The sequence below is a fragment of the Polyodon spathula genome, chromosome 5 (assembly GCF_017654505.1).
Source record: "Polyodon spathula isolate WHYD16114869_AA chromosome 5, ASM1765450v1, whole genome shotgun sequence".
In the NCBI taxonomy this organism is placed as follows: domain Eukaryota; kingdom Metazoa; phylum Chordata; class Actinopteri; order Acipenseriformes; family Polyodontidae; genus Polyodon; species Polyodon spathula.
The window spans coordinates 8,543,333-8,563,413 of NC_054538.1; the positions used below are offsets into that span (position 1 = coordinate 8,543,333).

The 20,081-nt window shown below is 38.2% G+C and overlaps 1 protein-coding gene across 1 annotated transcript; it reads left to right on the plus strand.

The window, feature by feature from the left end:
- Nucleotides 1-4,089: 4,089 nt before the first annotated feature.
- Nucleotides 4,090-9,116, plus strand: LOC121315364 (transcription factor E2F6-like). Its single transcript, XM_041249390.1, has 6 exons — nucleotides 4,090-4,504; nucleotides 5,113-5,329; nucleotides 5,408-5,581; nucleotides 5,939-6,056; nucleotides 6,636-6,798; nucleotides 8,830-9,116. Exons 1-6 carry the CDS (start codon nucleotides 4,429-4,431, stop codon nucleotides 8,883-8,885), a joined length of 804 nt encoding a protein of 267 aa, XP_041105324.1. The 5' UTR covers nucleotides 4,090-4,428; the 3' UTR covers nucleotides 8,886-9,116.
- Nucleotides 9,117-20,081: the final 10,965 nt, after the last annotated feature.

A 20,081-nucleotide genomic window follows, 5' to 3' on the forward strand; every position in this document is an offset into this window, starting at 1 on the left:
CACTGTATTAAGCAGGGAATAAGATGCCCAGAATCCCATCGCAGAGGAGAGGGTAGCTGTAGAGTGCTGTACCTTCACAGATTTGGCAGAATTACAGAAACCTAAAATTGACGGTTTAAAATTTTGTAGAAAATCAAAACCGTGTTTGCTCATTAATTTTTTATTTATTTTTTATGTAATGCTGACAATGCAGGATAAAATGATGGCTAAAGTATCCAGTGGAAACAGCACGGAGAAAGACAGTGTGCCATTGACATTCAGCTGGGAAATTGATCCTGAACTTCCAGGCACATCTAACCAGGAGTTCACTGAGTGAGTGTCATGTGTCTGTTGCTGTGTTTTAACACTGATAGACGATTACTTGTTAAAACATTCAATAATAGGTCCTGTCCACACTACGTAACCAATCTTGAATCGTACTGCAGCATTTTAAGTAATCCAGCACAAAGCATCCACAGTAAAGTACTGTTTCATGTTTAATGCGTACAAATTAAAATAGTCCGGTTACAGTTCCTAGCAGCTCAATGGATTAATATGATATTATGAACATCTGGCTTTGTTTCTTAAATGTAGCATAATGTATGTGTGTGTTATTTTGAACTTGGTTGTCTTTGACAGATTTTTTTCATCGTTCCAGATATTAATGTGCCTTAATTTCGTTATCTGATCACATTGTTGCGTGATCCACCATTTTATAACAAACCTCAGAAATTGTATACAGTACAGCAGTATTGATAAACATTCTCAACTCGTTCAAGCTTCTGTTCTGAGTGCTGTGTTTGTAATGTCCACGTGCCAAAACATATCAAAGCATTTTGAGATATTGGAGGATACACAAAAAATGTAGTTCGGTATTACAGCGTCCACACTTTTGACAAACTGCACTACCCCTGAGGTAGTCTTGAGTCCGCTTCTCTAGTACGGTTTCAAGTGGTGCGTAGTGTAGATGCTAACCGTTTTTAGCACTTTTAAGCAGGTTTAAAGACAACTAATACAGTTTAAAAGCACAATGTGGACAGGTTTTGGAGGTGTTAACCTGATCTTATTTTAGTACATTGTTACTAATAATAATGCAGTTAAAGATGTTTGTTTTTTGTACTGCACTCATTGAGGGGGAGTAAAACAAAATGTTTACGCTTTGATACTGAGGAAATGGTAAACGTGAGGTGGCCGATAATACAATGTATATAATGCATTTTTAAATATTTATTTTGTGAAATTTGAGGTCTTCAGTGATACGGTAGATAGTGCAGCTTAGCAACATCTCTCGCTTTTTGGTAAAAACATGAAAACGAATGGGGGTCCACCTAGCGGGATACCTGAGAACACCAATAAACAAACAGACTGAAGAAGTGGAGTGGTAATGTAGCTTGTGCCGAAGACAACATTTCAAACAATTTAACATCTCCTTGCTGAATGGAGTGTCAAGACTGCCTCGACTCACAAACCACCAAATATCAGTATTTAAATGACGTGTGCGCACAACCAGACTGAACTTGACACACAACCGAAATGGACTCCCTTGTAACTGATTTGAGTTACGGCACGCACACAGGTGCCACGACCACGCCTCCTTCCCCTGCTGCTATGCTGTCTCTGCCTGCGTTTAGAGCAATATATAATGGCTTTTATTACTACTTGAAAAACGAATGAATATCCGAGCGAATATCCGAATGTGAAAATCCTGTGTTCGGCCCAGCACTAATATATACACAAATATCTTTAGACATTATCCCTTACTACAATACACTATGTTGGCTTCTAACCATCGTGAGCTAGTTTACCAAGCCCTTTGCGCTCCTACTACCAGATGCAGTTTGTGCTTCAGCATCTCTTAATAAACATTGTCAACACCTCTCTGAATTCTGTGCTTTCATAACTCTTGGGCTACAGACAGTTATTAACCCCCATGCTTCTGTCAGTGTTGCACCATAGACTTGCTGCACAGTAACATCAGTGCATGTCCGGTATATTTTATACAGGCTCTTTTAATTCCTGGTTACATCTTGTTTGTGGTGATACTCGTTTTATTTTTATTTTTTTTTAATTGTTCCATTAATGCAAATTTATTTCAACTTTTTTCGCGATACAGTAGTATTTACGTCATTTGTTGAATAGTACAATGAGTTTTTTTACTTCAGGTTCAACGTCATGATCTGTAAAACTTCAGAAATGAGAAGCAGCAGCTCGGAGCATTGCCGTGTCCCACTGTGTTTAGCTTTGGCGCGTTTTTAGGTTTTAGCTACTTCTCTAGAGACTGCTTCACAGCTACCAGAAACACTAAAGTTTGCAGCAGACATTTTTATTCAGTGATCTGATTTGAAGCAATATATGGAGGGTGGTATCAGGTGCTTAAGGGTGTGGTTCTTTTTCTGTTTCAGCACACTTGGAAAACACAAACCATATAAGAAAACAATAGTGTTGGTGTGTTTAGTAAAACATTTCTGTGTGTTATGCAGGGCAGAGCGAGTTAAAATGTTCCCTGCCAAAACACATGTGGGAATGTGTCTGGAACCGTCAGTTGAATAAATGAATAATTAAGGCTACAGTCACAGATGTGTAGATAGGGTGATCACGTGTGTTGAAATGGTTAGTGTTGATTGTGTCTGTGGAGGTGTCCTGTTTTACGCTTCATGAATTTTTTTTTGTGTAGCCTTTTGTTTTGGCCCTTGTGCCATTTTTATGTTGTCAAGTGTTTATTAAATGTGTGCATTGGTGCTTAAACTTGCCTTCTCTGCCTCCTTGGTCCTCTTCCTGGTAATAACAGCCACGCTAGCGACGTCATCTTTGTCATATACCGTTATTGGTAAAAAGTGTAATGAAATTTGAAATGGTATGGAACTGTAACTCAGAACTTGAACCACAACTCTTTTAATTGCGCAACTTCTCATTTTTCATCGATTTTACCTTGTCTTTGTTTGACACTGGTATGACAACTGATTTTTATTACATGAGTAGCCGTTATTTCTTGCTAATATTGGACCCATGAGATAGCAGTGGTGGGAACTTTTCCTTCGCCAGGTAATGTGGATTTCCTATTGGCCCAGTGATGATGGCCCAAGGAGTCAACTTTATTTTCCTTAGCCATCCATACCTTTTTCATTGATGTTAACTTCCTCCAGCACCTCTCTTTTTTTGAGGCCCCCAATTGGCCTCATCACTCCTCAGCCAGAGCCAGTTGCTATTTCTCTCTGCCTCCTCGGATAGAACCTTCACTGTACTCCAAAACATCTGTCCACTGAATCCAGTACCTCCTGAGAAGCCAGGTCATGGAGTGCGCGATTAATCCCCCAGTAACCCACCTCCTGGTGGGTAAACCCAGACTCTCCACCCTTACTGTTCCATCTCGGCGGCTAACTCTGCATAAGTTTCTTTCTCTCATATGCCTCCTCCACTGAATCTTCTGTCATGCAGGCATGCAGAGACTGACCACAGGACAATGTCAGGTCAAAGGGTAGTAGCAATCTCAGGTGGCCTCAAACCAACCCCTTGGTACTGACAGCATTTCATTGTTGCACAGGTGCCAATGCTTCACATATGGATGTATTTAGGCTGCCAAACAAGGTTTGTCTGCTGAAGGCTACATTTCTTACAATCCACAATTGCAACTTTGAAAGTCAGCAGTCACTGCAATAAACAGCTTATTCACTTAATGAAACAGTGTGGGACTGTTGTGGGTTTTTTTTAATTTTTTTTTTGTTTTTTTAAATCAAGGCATTTACACCAAAGTACAATTTGCACTTTATTTTTAATTTTTTGTTGAAATAAATGTTACAAAACTGGTAATTAATACTTTAAGTTATGGATTTGTCTCTTTTTAAATGAGTTGCTTGCTACTAATTTTGGTTAAAGACATGCATTTTCCAGTTTAAACACAGTTAAAGACTTGTGATGTCATGGCCACTGCAATAAGTCTAATAGGATACTGTAACAAGGGGGTGTTTGTTACACATGTGGGTCATCCTTGAACAATACGGAGGCAGACACAGAGCATTGGGTGTTGACATGCCGCACAGATATGCAGATTTAATAAACATAAGTGCTGACACTAGGGTAGCAGCGACTCCTGCCTCTTCATACAGCCTCGGCTGGGCGTTTCCTTCACTTGCAGTTGAAGGGTTCCTGTAGTAGATAATCCTGCCGAGCGGACGCTCTCCTGGGTTGTGGTCATGTGCAGGGTTAGTGCTGGCTCCATAGCTTCAGCTTTCGGGTTGATACAAGTCTGCAACACAACAAACAAAATGCTGCAATTTTCTCTCAGCGCCAGTCTGTATGGCTGTGGCTCTGCAGAAGCCTCGAGCTGTACCAAAGATGCTTTTTGAGCTCCGCGTAGCTTGTCTGGCTATTCAAGTTTTAATAGGTATTAGGAAATTAAGAAAACGTATTGGGAAGCACAGGCATGTTGACTGTTGATTCTGTTCCTAGTTCATGTGTTTTTATTTATTTTTAAGTGTTGTTTCAGTTGTGGATGATGACCCCATGGATGGCTCATATCTGGATCATAGTAAGTTTCTAATACTTAAGGCTCAATGTATCATTTAACAATAGCCTGTGGTCTTTGCATTTTTGGGATACATTCTTAACCTTTATAACCAGGTCTACAATAGAAATGGATTTCTCAGGGAAAAAAAAAATCATCCTGCATCATGACATTAGTACATAAATATATGTTACATAAAGTTAATTCACCAGTCTGCAGTTTTATCCAAGCATTGTATCTTTTTATTAATAACGAAAGTGATCCCCTTGGTAGACTTGCTTTACTCCTCTACAATTAACAGCAGAAAAGCTGTATAACAACGGCATATAAAACTGTTGTATGACAAAAACAGATCAAAATATTACATTTAACTTAGGAACAGAAAGCTACTGCAATATGCATTTAGGGAAGTACAGATTATTTTCACAATTTATCTTAATCTAATCTAACCAAATTAGCTTCTAACTATTGTTAGAAAACATCTGTGATTGTGGTTTGTGCAACTGATCCAATGTTAACTTGCAGGGAAACCTTTTTTTTTTTTTTTCTGAAATATGAGCCCCCTTTTATTAGAGGTTAATGGTGTCTGTTATTTGCTGACCAGTTATAAAAGTTTTGTTTTTTTCCCCCAGGAATAGACAAAACCTCAAAGGGACGATTTGATGCATCTCTTGTCCATCTGACCAAGAGGTTTATGGATATGTTGCGGGCTGCTCCACAAGGCATTTTAGATTTAAATAATGTAGCCCGAACTTTGGGAGTACGGAAGAGAAGACTCTATGATATCACCAATGTATTGGATGGAATTGAGCTTGTTCAGAAACGAACAAAAAATCAAATACAATGGGTGTAAGTCAAAGTTGTTGGTTTTTTGTTTATTTTTAAATTGCATCAAACTAAACCTTGTTTATTGTTGTGTTGTTGCAGTGGTTCAAGTCTCAGCAGTGGTCTAAAATGTGAAATGAAAAAGCGTGAGCTACAAAATGAGCTGATGGACTTAACTGCAATGGAAGAAGCTCTAGATGAAGTCATCAAAGACTGTGCTCATCAGTTATTTCAATTAACGGATCAAAATGAAAATGCTGAATATCCTTTTTTTGTGTGAAGTCTTTGCTAAAGCTTCAGGTTATTAAATGCAATCATTTTGAAGCCTGTATGCGTGATGCCTCTGATTAGTTGGCTGATAAAGGCTATTGGGGAAGGGCTATGGGTGGGATACCTGTGCAGCACGGTCTGCAATGCAGAAAGATTGAATTATGCAGTTAAGGTGGTTCTGTGAGGGCTGTGGTATCTATTGGTGTCCATTGAGAGGCAGCACATACCCGCAAATAATTTCTTTTAACACCTCTTGATTATGAAAGTGCATTTTGCTCCTTCACATTTCAATTCATTCTATTTTAAGAGTTCTTGTAATATGGGGAGTCCTGAGTTCTGCATTTCTATTCCTTTACAATTCAGTACAGCTGCTTATGTAACATATCAGGATATCCACAGAGTTCAAGCCTTCGAAGAGCAGATTGTAATTGTAATCAGGTCTCCCAAGGAAACGAAATTGGAGGTCCCCTGTCCTAAAGAGGTCTGGTATACATTTTTATAATAATAGTAATAATCTGTGCAAGATATTTCATACATGGCTTATTTAATATTTTAATATTTCAACCATTATGAAGATTTTCAACAGAAGTTTTAACTAAGTTTTTTAAAAGGGATTATAGTTAATTATCCTGGAAGTCTTCCGTGTCAGGGACTTCCATTCACTCTCTGACCTTGCATGCACTTTCAGAGTACAATATTGAATGTTACCTCACTAGCACGCCTTTCTGGTAGCCTGCTACTGTTTCACATACTAGGTCACCTAACCTCAGCAGTGTCTTCTGGGTCAAAGCATCTCTATTAAGGGAAGAAGCTGGTTAGCTAATAACTTTTTTTCAGGTGAAATGATCTAGGAAGTGTAAGACTACCCTCAGTTATGCAGGCCAAGCTTGAATTGGCTTCTGGTACCAGATAACATGTTTAAAATGACAATGCATGTTTGCTTTAACATGTTTCTTTTTAAAACTAATCATGCAAGACCTGAACAGAGAGGGGTGCCCAGTGAAAAACTAATAAATACAATTTTCTAAATGTAGTTATTTGCTGTTCATTTTGATTTTAGGACAACATTCAGATTCACATAAAAAGTTCCAAGGGTCCCATTGATCTGTTCCTGTGTGAGGTAGACAAGAGAGATGAGTCCCAGCAGAATAACTCTGATGCCAGGAGCTCGGGGACCTTTTTAACACTAGAGAGCAGCACACACACACTGCCTGCTGATAAAGGTAACTTGGGATCCTAATCCTAAGCATAATAGTGGAAAAGCTTGTTTTATTTGTTTTCATTTTTTCACTTTGAATTATTCTTCATTTATTCATATTAAAAATACATTTTTTGAAGATCCCCTGCTTGTTACCAGTATAGCCAGTATATTACTGTGGAGCAGTGGCTGAGTGGGGAAAAATGAGCAGTGCACCATTATATTTCTAACTAATTTACTTGAACAGCTGAGTTAGCCTGTACATTTCAGCTGAGGTTTGGACCGTGACTTTTGAAAACCAGGATCTGTTTGTTTATTTTATGGTTGCAGGAATGGTTCAAACTTCTGAGTTACTGTGTGTGATAATGAAAACGGACAATGACAGAGTGAATCTAAACCACTTTAGATAACTAGCTCTATTTCATATCCATACCTTTAGAGATTGGGCTAATGTTTTTACAAATTGTCTTTTTGTTTTTTTTAGTATGTGAGCACCAGTGTCATAAATTTGCTAATGTTACTACTAATAGATGTAAAATCTGTTAAGTTGCTGTAGATGTATTGGAACATGAGTGATCTTGAAAGAATCTTCAGTTAATCTAGATCCTGTTGATACTATCTTCAATAAACTAACAGACAAAGCAAGTGTGGTTTTAAAGAAAACATTTTTTTAGTAAATCATGTTATCCCCTCCTTGTGTAAGAATGGCTGTGGTTATGGAATTATGGAGCTGGAGATTGGATAAAATATTAAGCCACAAACATGGTCTTTTGATTGATCTTTTGGGCTGCTGAGAACCTGAAAGAAACTATAATAGCTGGAGCAAGGAGATACATTCTAATAGCCAATGAAGACTCTTAATACTCAAGTATTTTGGAAATAAATTATTTGTTTCCAGATTTCATTTACGCGATTACCAACATGTGGTTTCTTTTAATTTGAAAATGCTATCATAGGTTTTCAGGAGTATTGGAGCCCAGTGAATTTTTTTTTTCTAATTTTGTTTTATTTTTCACATTTTGGTTTTAATTTTCAAATGTTATGTTTTATTACAGGAACACTAATTAAACAACTGAAATAAATGTATATCAATAATAGTATAGTATACATGTTTTAACTTCGTAAATATTTTTTAAACATCCTTTTTTTCTTACATTTTGACAAACAGACCTTGCACAGAAAAGTAATTTAGTTAACGTTTTTCATTAGCGGCAGTACAGTCCCCCACTTTTTTAATGAACTGCCTAGTTACAGTAAACACTGCCCATGCCCTCTATGAAAATACAATACGATAAAATACATAAATATTTACACTGCTGTACTACTGTGGGGCTGTCATAGTAATTGCACATACAGCAACCTACCCATTAAATAAACCGATAGGAATTGTATTTCAGTCCCATGGCGCCAGTATACAACAAGCTTGGAGTTTCTTGGTGTTTTGCTAAGCAAAGCAAATTCATTCATTCAAAACCAAAAGGCAGCATTTGCTTCAGTGCAAAGTTTGCACCACTTGAAATAAAACAAACAATTGGCATACTAATACAAAATATAAGCAGAAAACCCAAATTTTTCCGAAAAGGAATAAACAGCTAATGCTTTAACGATATCTTTCGACACCCATTCCAGCGAGCAGCTGCAAATTCTGCACAAATTTATTTTGTCACAGTCAGCTGCATACATCCCCTCATGTTCAAATTATTATGTGCGATTTTAGAAACAAACATCTCTTCTCTTCCATCACAATTTGAATTCCCAAACGACTCGCTCCAAATTATACATCTGCGCAAGTGCTAGTCAGAGCTTCCATTTCCCTTCAGACCGTGTCTGATAACGACTGAACCTTGACAACTGCGATTTGCAAATATTTATTTAAAGTATTTTCTGTGTTAACCTCCCAATTTAAAAATGTCATTGTTTTGCTTTATAGTCATTTTTTGTTATGTTGCATTTAGTTTTTTCGTATTTGCAACAAACACGGGGCTCTAAGTATTAATATTCTCTTGATTTCAGAATTCCAGAGTATAAATTTACGCAGTCTTTTTTTCTCTCTTAGATCTGCCAACGAGTGTAAAACGTGTAAAACGAGTGTGCTTGGAAAATTCAGAGTAAATTGTTTTCATCTTGCAAATGTTTACACGTGGGTCCAAGAAGAACCAGAAGAAGACTAGAAAGACTACTGGACCTTGCGAATGTTGCCACTAAAATTAACAATGGAAATCAATTAAATTTGGGTTTTGTAATTTTTTTTTTTTTCATGATCTTGAAATAAAACCACAAGGACCTTACGAAAAGGCAGTTTATTTGTAATATTGCAATAGTTTCAAAATAAGCATCCCCAAACTTGTGAACCTAAATGTATTTTTTCTTGAATAACACATTGTATATATTATATTAGAAAAGTTATGGGACAGTTAATAATAATAATACAAATAAATTAGTCACCTGAAAGCAGTAAATCAGGTTTCTGTCATTTGATTTTGATTACTTTCAGCCTGTCATTTTGCATCGTGGGTGTTAGGCAGACATGGCAAATTCGCCAATAAGGTCATGTGGGGGGGCCACGGCGACAAAAATTCACGGAAAGGCCATCAAATAATGTAGGTTTAGCTACATCAACATACACACTTTTAAATAGTACACCAAAACCAGTAATATAAAGACTATTGCTTTTGACTGCTGGTAAGTTTAAATGTACAAAACTTACACTGAACAAAAATATAAACACAACATGCAACAATTTCAAAGATTTTACTGAGTTACAGTTCATATATAAGGAAATCAGTCAATTGAAATAAATTCATTAGGCCCTAATCTATGGATTTCACATAACTGGGAACACAGATATGTATCTGGTCACAGATACCTTTTTAAAAAAAAAAAGGTAGGGGCGTGGATCAGAAAACCAGTCAGTATCTGGTGTGACCACCATTTGCCTCATGCAGCGCGACACATCTCTTTCTCATAGAGTTGATCAGGCTGTTGATTGTGGCCTGTGGAATGTTGTCCCGCTCCTCTTCAATGGCTGTGCGAAGTTGCTGGATATTGGCAGGAACTGGAACACGCTGTTGTGCACGTCGATCCAGAGCATCCCAAACATGCTCAATGGGTGACATGTCTGAGTATGCAGGCCATGGAAGAACTGGGACATCTGTGTACCGATCCTTGTGACATGGGGCCATGCATTACCATGCTGATGATGGCGGTTGATGAATGGCACGACAATGGGCCTCAGGATTTCGTCAATCTCTGTGCATTCAAATTACTATTGATAAAATGCAATTGTGTTCGTTGTCTGTAGCTTATGCCTGCCCAAACCATAACCCCACCGCCACCATGGGGTGCTCTGTTCACAACATTGACATCAGCAAACTGCTCGCCCACACGACACCATACACACTGTCTGCCATCTGCCCGGTACAGTTAAAACCAGGATTCATCCATGAAGAGCACACTTCTCCAGCGTGCCAGTGGCCATCGAAGGTGAGCATTTGCCCACTGAAGTCGGTTACGATGTCAAACTGCAGTCAGGTCAAGACCCTGGTGAGGACGACAAGCATGCAGATGAGCTTCCCTGAGACGGTTTCTGACAGTTTGTGCAGAAATTCTTCGGTTTTGCAAACCCACAGTTTCATCAGCTGTCCGAGTGGCTGGTCTCGGACGATCCCGCAGGTGAAGAAGCCGGATGTGGAGGTCCTGGGCTGGCGTGGTTACGTGTGGTCTGCTGTTGTGAGGCCGGTTGACGTACTACCAAATTCTCTAAAACGACGTTGGAGACGGCTTATGGTAGAGAAATGAACATTCAATGCTCACTAGCAGGGATGTAAATCCACTATACAACAACAAAACAGACCAAGTAAAGCATTTTTATAGTCATTGGGGAACGGGTGGCCCACTGCTCTCTGCCGTTTACAATGCAATGCTCCATTGCTGCACAGCATTGTTCCCCCTTGTGTGCCAAGACGGTTTCTTTGGATGGCAACTGATCTGAAATACCTGCTGTGCAAAAAAAACAAGTGTGTGTGGGTGGGAAAAAACCCTGCTGGAAGCAAAAGTGTAAAGCAGCATTTCTTCTCCTGTGACCAGTGAGTCACAGCCAAGAACTGGGGAGTTTTTTTTTTAATTGTTTAGTTCAGGCCAACCATTTGTAGTCGGTCCATGGAGAATAAATGTAGTCATGCATAGTTATATTTTTTAAAATTATTATTCACAAGTCCAGAAATTGTAATAAATAGTTATTTAAGAATACATGTCATGGAATAGAGATTTTTTTTTTTTTTAATAATTGTCTATTATGCAGATTCAGGAGTTACAACGTATTTTACAAAAACAGATGTCGCAATTACAGCAATCCATCTTTGCATTTAGTGGCTGATTAAAAGCAGGTGGTTTCTACAGAATTTGTACAGAATTTACTATTTCCTGAAGGCTTACACTAGCTAGTGGAGGGATCAGAATGTGATGTCTTGATGTCAATTATAGTACCTTTCCACTAGGTACATTTCATTAGGTTTTCTGTACAGACATCCAATGAATTTACAGAAGGACCAAGAAAATAGGCTGGCATTTAAAACTACCTGCTAACAGGGTGGTTGGAATACGTAGACCTCTATGTGTGAGTTGAAGCTGAGCAGATGTCGGCTTGTGTCGCCACTGCTGTTCCAACGTCTTACTTGTGGCAGTAGCATGGAGTGTGGCAGCCAGCAGGAAAGGTTATGAGATGATTAGCCTCTGACTGCCTCTACATCTGCTCCACAAGGCTGGGATGAATGGTAATGACTAATGGGATGAAATTATTACTCATTCGCAGCTTTCGGTTAGAGGGCAGGCATCCACAGGTAAAACCTCAGATCTTTTCATATTTAAAGCAGACTGGCCATAATCCCAGCAGCGCTTAAAATCTCAAAACTTACTGTGACCGTGATGTCTAATAGGATCACGAGCCAATACATAATTATCACTGTGTAGCTTATTGAAATCTGCTGGGCTAACTGCACTAAAGACTGAAGCCCACAATTTACCCATAGTACAGATACAAGCTCAACAGGGCTGTGTAATTTTACCTGCCCACTTTTCTGTCCAAAATATACACTTTCAATTGTACAAAAATATACCCACTGTGACATCCTGGATAGCTGTTCCAAGAGATGTTGTGTGTTTATTTTTTATTTATTTTTTTTTTTTTTTAAACACCAAAAACAGCCTGCATTTAGTGCAAATTGTAAGTGTTTTGTGGATACAGTTTCACAAAAATGTTGAAACCACCAGAATTATAGGTAGCAACCAGCAACAGCGTCAAAATATCCTGTTTTATGTATCATCGGTCCACTTGCTCATGTACTCGGAACAATCTCAAAAACTGGATATCCCTGGAACGGAGTCCTAAATGGATACTGCTATGAAACAAATTCATACAACAATCCCAGCATGTAACAATGTAAACTGAGCCACCCACCCCAATACCTAAAAATTGTTAAGTACACTGTATATTTAAGCAAAAACTTCAGGGTGCATTGAATGTATGAGATGAGTATTCTGGGTGGAGGAAGCTGAGATGCAGTCAATGAGGCCCTCTAGCTATAGCTGTTTTAGTCAGTGCTATTTATGTAGTAGTCAGTTTAGTGCCTCTTCAACTGAATCAGTCACTTGTAGATGGGTTGTTCTGCTGTGCTTTCAGTGGAAACTTTTTTATGCCCTGTGCATCAACAGTGGACATGGTCCAGCATATCACTGGATACACAGATTTGGAATCCTAATAAGTCAATGGCAATGGGATAGTACTTGCTAATCTGAAAAACTATTTAAACCAAAAAGAAACAATGTGTGTTGCCAGGTATTTTACTGTAATACAGTAAGAAAACTCGGCACGTTTTGGTTATTCTTGACCATTGTACTAAAAAAAAAAATGCAGACGAGAATTTTAATTACTGGTATGCTGGCTAACGATTACTCATGCTATAATGCAATGTTTTGCTGTTGCTGCACACAAATTTCTATTTAACTGCTAAGAATTAGGAATTCTACTAGCGTTATTGAATATATTCACTCTGTCAAATGATTTTTATGACTTGGAACTTTTATTATGAGGACTATAAAGATGGATGGTAGTGTTTCATAGCAGAACTAGAATGGTAATCATAGCGCTTTGCCAAATTCCTCTAGCCAGGGATAAGGGGGTGTAAAGGATTTATCATTTGTAAAGGTATTTGAATGAATGAACAAAGTGACACTCGTAGGTGGCAAGGTAGAATGCCAGTCACTAGAGGGTGTTCTTAACTAATGCATTAATTTACAGGAAACTCGGCACATTCTGTAATGGTATACACTCTAGCTTTGCAGGTTTGTATAGCTTAGTGTTCACAATTTTCAGCAGCGGCATATAGGGGTTAAACATTTGACAGCAGAGAAATAAAAATAAATAAAAACAGAGATTCCAATACTAACTGTTTTGTATTAAATATAGTAATACAAGACCGAACCACTGTCACAGGACATTTCATTGTAAGGCATGTCCTTTGAGGAAATGAAGGGAATGTGTGACAGTTAGCTGGGACAGGTTTTAAAGAGCAAAGTGGTATTAGCCTGCAAAGTCATACCTTAATGAATGTGATAACTGAAGCAGAACATTATGTACAAAGTGATTTGTAAACAACAAGATATTCTAGACTGATCCTAGACTAACTGATATTCTCGAGCCATACTAAGTTACTCTTGAATTAAGGCTGAATTATGGGCCAGTATTTGAATTTGACCAGCACACTTCTTTGAAAGTGCAATGCAATCCTTGGGATGTCCTCAGTTTAACCTCACAAAAGTGATATACGTGCCCACCACAGTAAAAGGCAATACAATTTTAAAGCAAGAGGTTTTAATAAATTATCCATGTGGTAGCTGGACACTGGTGCATTCATGTATGACTTTGCTGTTGGTATGCTAGAAGCGACAGATTACTGAACAACCAATTATGTATCCAGTCAGCAGCAAGTATTGCTGTCACCATAGCAACCTGCCTCCAGCTGCTCAGCTAACTCCATCAATGCAGTTTAATGTTTTTAATCCCGCCCACTGCAACAAAGAAAGAAGCCGTCCTCAAGAAAGACAAAGACCATCCAGCATTAAAATGATTAACATCTCGGTGCGACCACGAGAGCCTTTCCATACAATAACCTGATTGTATTATTCAAACTGCTATAATGTACTCAATGCAAATGAGCAGTTGCGAGTTAGCTGCAGCAGTACCTTTAACTCAAGGGGGTGGGATTTTTAGCAGTTGCAGCTGCTATTCTCCTGTGCAGTTAGGATGACCTCATTTTTTGTGCTCCCCCAGCTGATAGTAGTTTTCTGTACAGTATTTTAAAAGCACTGACAGGAGCTAGATAAACAAGAAATCTCATCAAATTATAATAGTTCTCGGTTCTATGCTTTCCCTTCATTGCCCCTTGCTCACTAAAAATCCTCTTCTACATTCTCAGACAGAGTATACATTCCTTGTCAGTATGTGCTAGATATGGTCTCATACAGTTAAAAAATCTCTACCTTTGCAAGACAAAATTGGCCAGAATCTATCTTGCTTGAAGTCCCTGTAGATGCTGACCCCCTTATGGCACTTTTTGGTGCGTCTCCAGATAATGCCGCTCTAACCAAGCTGCAGTCAGACATTCTGTCTTTTTCAACTTTATTGGCAAGATGGCTAATCTTATTGAAGTGGAGGAAGGCTGCCCCACCCTCCCTAATGCAATGGATTAGAGATAAGATGTATTTCCTTAAACTGGAGAAGTGCAGAGAAGTTTAACAAAGTTAGCAACCTTTGTTAAAAATCTCAGACTGACTTCAATCCCATAGTCTTCATGGCAACCAACTCCCTTTTTTTAAAGTTATTATTAATTTAGTACTGTCCTTTTTTAAAAAAAAATTTGTTCTACTTTAATATACCTCAATTTATTATATTAACTACCTTTTTAGAGGATCCTTCTACACAAATGTATTACTATTGCTTTCTATACTGTGTCTTTTCAGAGATGGGCATTTTCAATGGCTGCCTACCTATTGCCAATCAAGAATGACAAGTTTATTTTTTTGAGTGGAATTTAATTATTTAGCTTTTATGCAACAAGACATGGAGAGTAGGCTGTGGGGAGGTTTATATAGATTGTGAGCCCATCTTAAAAAAAAAAAAAAAAAAAAAAAAAAGTTTGTGTTTTAAAGACAGTGTTTGGTTACAGTGTCGAAAGAAAATCTACTTCAGAAATTGCAGATGGCTGTTAAATACAATCCCAGTGGCACTGGAACAATTAAGTGGGGGTGCTGAAAGCCACTGAACAAAACTGTACCCCCTGTGTATGATTGAAGCCATGCAAAGCCAGGGGGTGCTGCCACATCCTCTGACCAAGCCCATTTTAACATGACAAGGTGACACTCTGACTATTGATAGTTAATTGTTTTAATTTGCTGCCTTTCCCCTCAAGCCTTGTTGTCAAATAAAAATAGATTTCTACTGTTCAAAACATAAACTGAAGCCTCCCCACACACACACACATTATTAGGAAACAATGTATTTGATTATCATGTTTTGGATATGACATGTCCTTAGGCTGGAAAGAGGGCTTTGATTTGGGAGGGTTTGCAGTAGTAGCATCTTTCCATCACAACTGCAATAGCACTCTCCTTTTGTTACATACAATCAGGTTTTGCATTGTTATTAGAGAATCATTGATGCCTTGTTTCTGAACTCCCGTCTGCTCACTCTGAAGTGGCTCACCTTTCCAGCAGCTGTCCTATAAAACCGTGGGTGTGTAGTGACATAGGAGATGTGGTAACACATTCCAGGACCAAAAAGAGGGCAGTCAGCAGTGTGTAATTATTACAGCTTTTACAGTCGACTGTGCTCATCAGACAAATGCTTGTAATTTCTCTTGATCTTTTTTGTGTCTCTGAGGATAGAGAAATATTGCTGAATGCCAGTTACACAGTGCAAATGAAATCCTATCCCAGCTACAACACGTGACTTTCTACTTCTCTCGGGTATAGACACAATCCGAGCTAAGATTCTCATGTTGAACAATGTACCACAATTATGGCACTTGCAGACCAAACAGTAGGTGTTGGACAGAAACTTGGACAGTGCTGTAGAATTTTTTTCATATGGGGTGTTGTGTGGACTTAGCAGGGAAGTAAATAAGCATGCCAGCAGCTTGTGGCACCAAAACTGGCATTCTGCACTTTCTCTATCCTGGTCCATAGTGCAAGCTCATTGACCTACTTGGATTGCTGACACACAGTTTCCCACCTTTCATCCAATGAATACCACTGCAAAACCAGTCACCTGTTAGATTTTAGTAAAGGCTGGGATTACATTTTAAAGTTTTTGTCTTTCTATTTGGTACATAATTGTATTTTGTGTTTTTCACATTGTTGTCCAGTAAAAATAGATTTGTTTAAAGTTATTAAGTGGTATGATATTTTGTATATGAAATGTCTTTAGGGGATCAAAGACTGGCTGCAGTTACACCATGCCCTGTTATCACAGCAGCAATATGCCAGCCTCTAAATACACTGGTCTATTTTAATTCAAACTTGTTAATCTTTATACGAACGAGTGCAGTCAGCACTCCAGATAAGGTTTTGGGTCTGGGAGTAACACCCTCTAATATGAACACTGAAAGAGTAAAATGTATTTTCAGGGGGTAAAATGCAACATAATCTCAATAAATACTGTACAATATTTAATGGTAATGGGGTAGGCATTAAAAAAAAGAGCCTTCCATTTTAACTGCAGTGTTGGAACTACTGTACAACCACACGTGTGTTCTACAAGGTTCTTTATCGGCTTACCGTGTTTTTTTTCAAGGTATTGCACTGACTTCAAATTAATTACGGTACTTATATTTTAATATGAAATTCTTAAACTCTGTGAATGTTAACTTCAATATAAAGCCATACAGATAAATAAAATAAGGAAATTCATTAAGTTATAAAACAGTTTGTTTAATATTGTAGGCACTTTTTTTTTTTTTTTGCAGTTGCTGTTTGTTACTTTAGGGTGACTTTCTAGCCTGTGTAGCTTTGAATGTTTCTTATTCTTACTGTGATTGGCTGCAAAGACAACAGGACTAACCAGATATTGGATAATGTTTGTTGGGTTGTTTTTTCTTGTGTACGGTTGCCAAGTAACTGAAAACATTGTCTTCTGGGAGATGTAGTTGTTAGTGGAAGCTTTAGGGGAGAAATTGCTTACATTTTTATGCATTAAATTTAAATTGAGTGCGCATTTCAGATTTTTTAATGCATAAAAATGGCAGGTACACAGCTTATCTGGACCGCTGAGTGCAGTAGATGCAGGAGACTGCAGACGGATGACCTTCTATTGATGGTTTTCATTCTTGACAGACCTGTCAGAAGTGGTTGTGGCTGAAGGGTTAATGAGAGGGTACACATTTTGTCAGTTTTTGACTTCTTAACTGTGTTCCTGTCAAAACTCCCACACATTCTTCTCCTCAGTCAGACCAACGAAGGCAGGGTTTTTTAAGGTTATGGGTGGTTCCTCCCTCTACTTCTGACAGTTTATATATGAATTCACATACGTACAACCCGGTAGAGCTGTGCTGTACTTTGACCACCGCGTTACCCCAAAGCTGGAAAGACTCAACATGACAACATGGGAAAAAATTATTCTGGGAGCTGCTGAAACTGGGGTTGTCTCACAGGATGACAAACATTTAAGAGGTATTTTTGGCCTTTCAACCAACAGCATTGAAAAGCCCACGTATTCTATATTAGAAGCACTGCTACACATAGCTGGGAAACTGGAAAAAAAAAAAAAGATTTTCTAGTGAAATGTATTTCTCCACTAACTGGGGGATGCAAACCCTAGTTCTTGTTGTGGATAGTACTGTAGTAAAAATGTATATGGGGGGCTGCGTTGTTCATCTGATTAGCAGGGAAATGCATAGCCATGGCAACAGAAAATCATGGAATTAAGGAATACCAGGAGTTATTTAACCAGTTCCTCAGCCATGTAGTAATAATGTGTGGTGCTTCCATTTCTATTGGTTGATCGGGTGGCTTTTGCTGAAAGAACAGTGAACTCAGACAGAAACAAGATAAAGATGTAGGTCATTTTTTGGCTACTGCAGGCTGGCGATAATTTGATGTAGGGCAAGTCAGATAGAAAAGCACATCAAACCATTTCATTACCAAAATTCCATCATTTGCGATGTCCCTTGTGTGAACTTGCTATGTTGGCTTATTTTCTTAACCTGCTCTATATTTATTGAATGTGTACCTTTTTCTCTTCTATACGTTTGATCCAACAGCAGCTATGTGCTTGTCAGTGTGGTCTCAAGGCACAATATAATCATACTGGAAGTTCCCACCAGAACACTCAAATCTCTGCACTCTACACAGTGTGAACTGGCCGGTTTCTTTTTGCTATGAAATTCATACATTTTAGGACAAGGGTTTGTACCCCATGATGACTGTAACTATCTTATGTGTGGATCCTCCCACTTATACCTCCCATGTGTCCCTTAGATTATAAGTACCATCTCTTAGTGAAGGAGTTGGTAAGATCAGAATCAGAAAATCAATCATTAATTTTGACCTCTTAGCACTAACAAGATGCATTGATCATTAAACACTTTAATTTGTGCATGGGTAAACAAAAATTGATGCTGATCTTGTCAGAAGCCAGTCTCTGCTTATATTACATTGTCATTCCTTTTGTCTGTTTTGCTCTTTTAACCTGCATTCATTTTTCCCTTAAATCTTTCACAATTCAGAGTGACTGTTGGTGCTCACCCTGAATCACATTGATGATGTGGTCAACCACTTGAAACACAAAGGTAAAGGATGCCAACAGGAATGTGACGGAATACACCTGCCCCTATGTTAATTTGTATTATTATTGATAATAATAATATTATCATTATCATTGTTGTTTTGTCTGGCAGGAAGGCGTTAAACATATATGTATGGCTGCTCCAGTTCAAATGTCATTTACAGTATATCAATATAAACAGCAGCTGTATGCTGGGAAGGGGGAAGAGGGAGATGGAGAGAAAAAGAAACATAACTAAAGGCCAATCGCTATGCGTACTCGATCAAAACCAGCATGGCACTTGTTTTGTTTGTGTTTATTTAATAAATACAAGCGCATTTGCGTCACACCCAGCACTACTGTGCCTGTGTCTACTTCCTGGTCTGGTGAAGGCATCCCTCCCAGCCACCCATGGCATAAGCTTTCCAAAGTAAAAGATCTCGGTTATGTTGATTCTAAATATGTCATTCACTCACAGTACACATTTCACAAGATGTGGCTTCTTTTCCTACAGTGTGCTCGAATCCTTCAGCCGCTTAGTGTAGCAGGCGTTACAACTGTCAATTAGATGTTTGAATTGCATTACCAACAACTGATTTTTATTTATTTTTTGTCTACAAAACAATTATTGATTGTTGTTCAGACTGAAATCTCACTTACAGTACTACTTTAAAGCTTGCTAGTTATGCATGCCTTGCTGTAATACTTCACTTGCAGTCTGCAAGACATTAGGTTTCAGTAATTTAAATAACCTTGTCAAGAAGCTTGTCTGCCTTATATTACAAAACCATGGAAAATGTACTCCTAAACAAGCCAACCACCCGCCACATTAAAATCCATTACATTAGTTGGATATATGTAAAGCAGCAGTGAAGATGCTAAAGGCAGTTTTACAGGCACTCCGTTGAACTTCCTAACGTATTGTTTTTAAGCAGACTTACCTTGGTGATTGATGCTAGTCTCAGAATATAGCATCCTGTATGTATGTATGTAACGAAATACTACATCTTTTGTAGGGCCTGAAATTAGCCTTGTGTCAACTCATATGATGATACTCACAATGGCAGCATGTAAACATGAAAAAATAAACAAAAAACCGTCTCCATACATTACATATACAGTACAGCTGTGGTCCTGAAGTGTTTTAGAAGTTATGAGCAACACTCCTGTAAAATTACACAGCACTCACATAGTACTTTCATGGTCCATTTGCCAAGCTTTACCAAGGCTAACAATCATTTCTATCTTTGCTTTAACATATTTCAGTGGTTCATCATGCTTAGATATGCTTTTTTGTATTCTCTATACTCTGTTGCACTAATTCTCCATTATAAATGTTCCATTTTCAGAACAAAGACAGAAAATAATACAGAGCAACCTCCTTACAGTACATATCGGTTTAAATTAAATTGAATCCATATTTTTTTTTTAATGTGTAGGCATTCATGTCATTCATATACAGTATATACTGTACACCTTGTCCAGAATGGCTT

What these genes read in the sequence shown, in the direction of transcription:
- LOC121315364 (XM_041249390.1), top strand. Translation starts at nt 4,429, where the DNA reads ATGTGTTTTTATTTATTTTTAAGTGTTGTTTCAGTTGTGGATGATGAC. An exon ending in TGGCTCATATCTGGATCATA is followed by an intron (nt 4,505 to 5,112) that starts GTAAGTTTCTAA and finishes TTTTTCCCCCAG; the next exon opens with GAATAGACAAAACCTCAAAG. An exon ending in AAAAATCAAATACAATGGGT is followed by an intron (nt 5,330 to 5,407) that starts GTAAGTCAAAGT and finishes GTGTTGTTGCAG; the next exon opens with TGGTTCAAGTCTCAGCAGTG.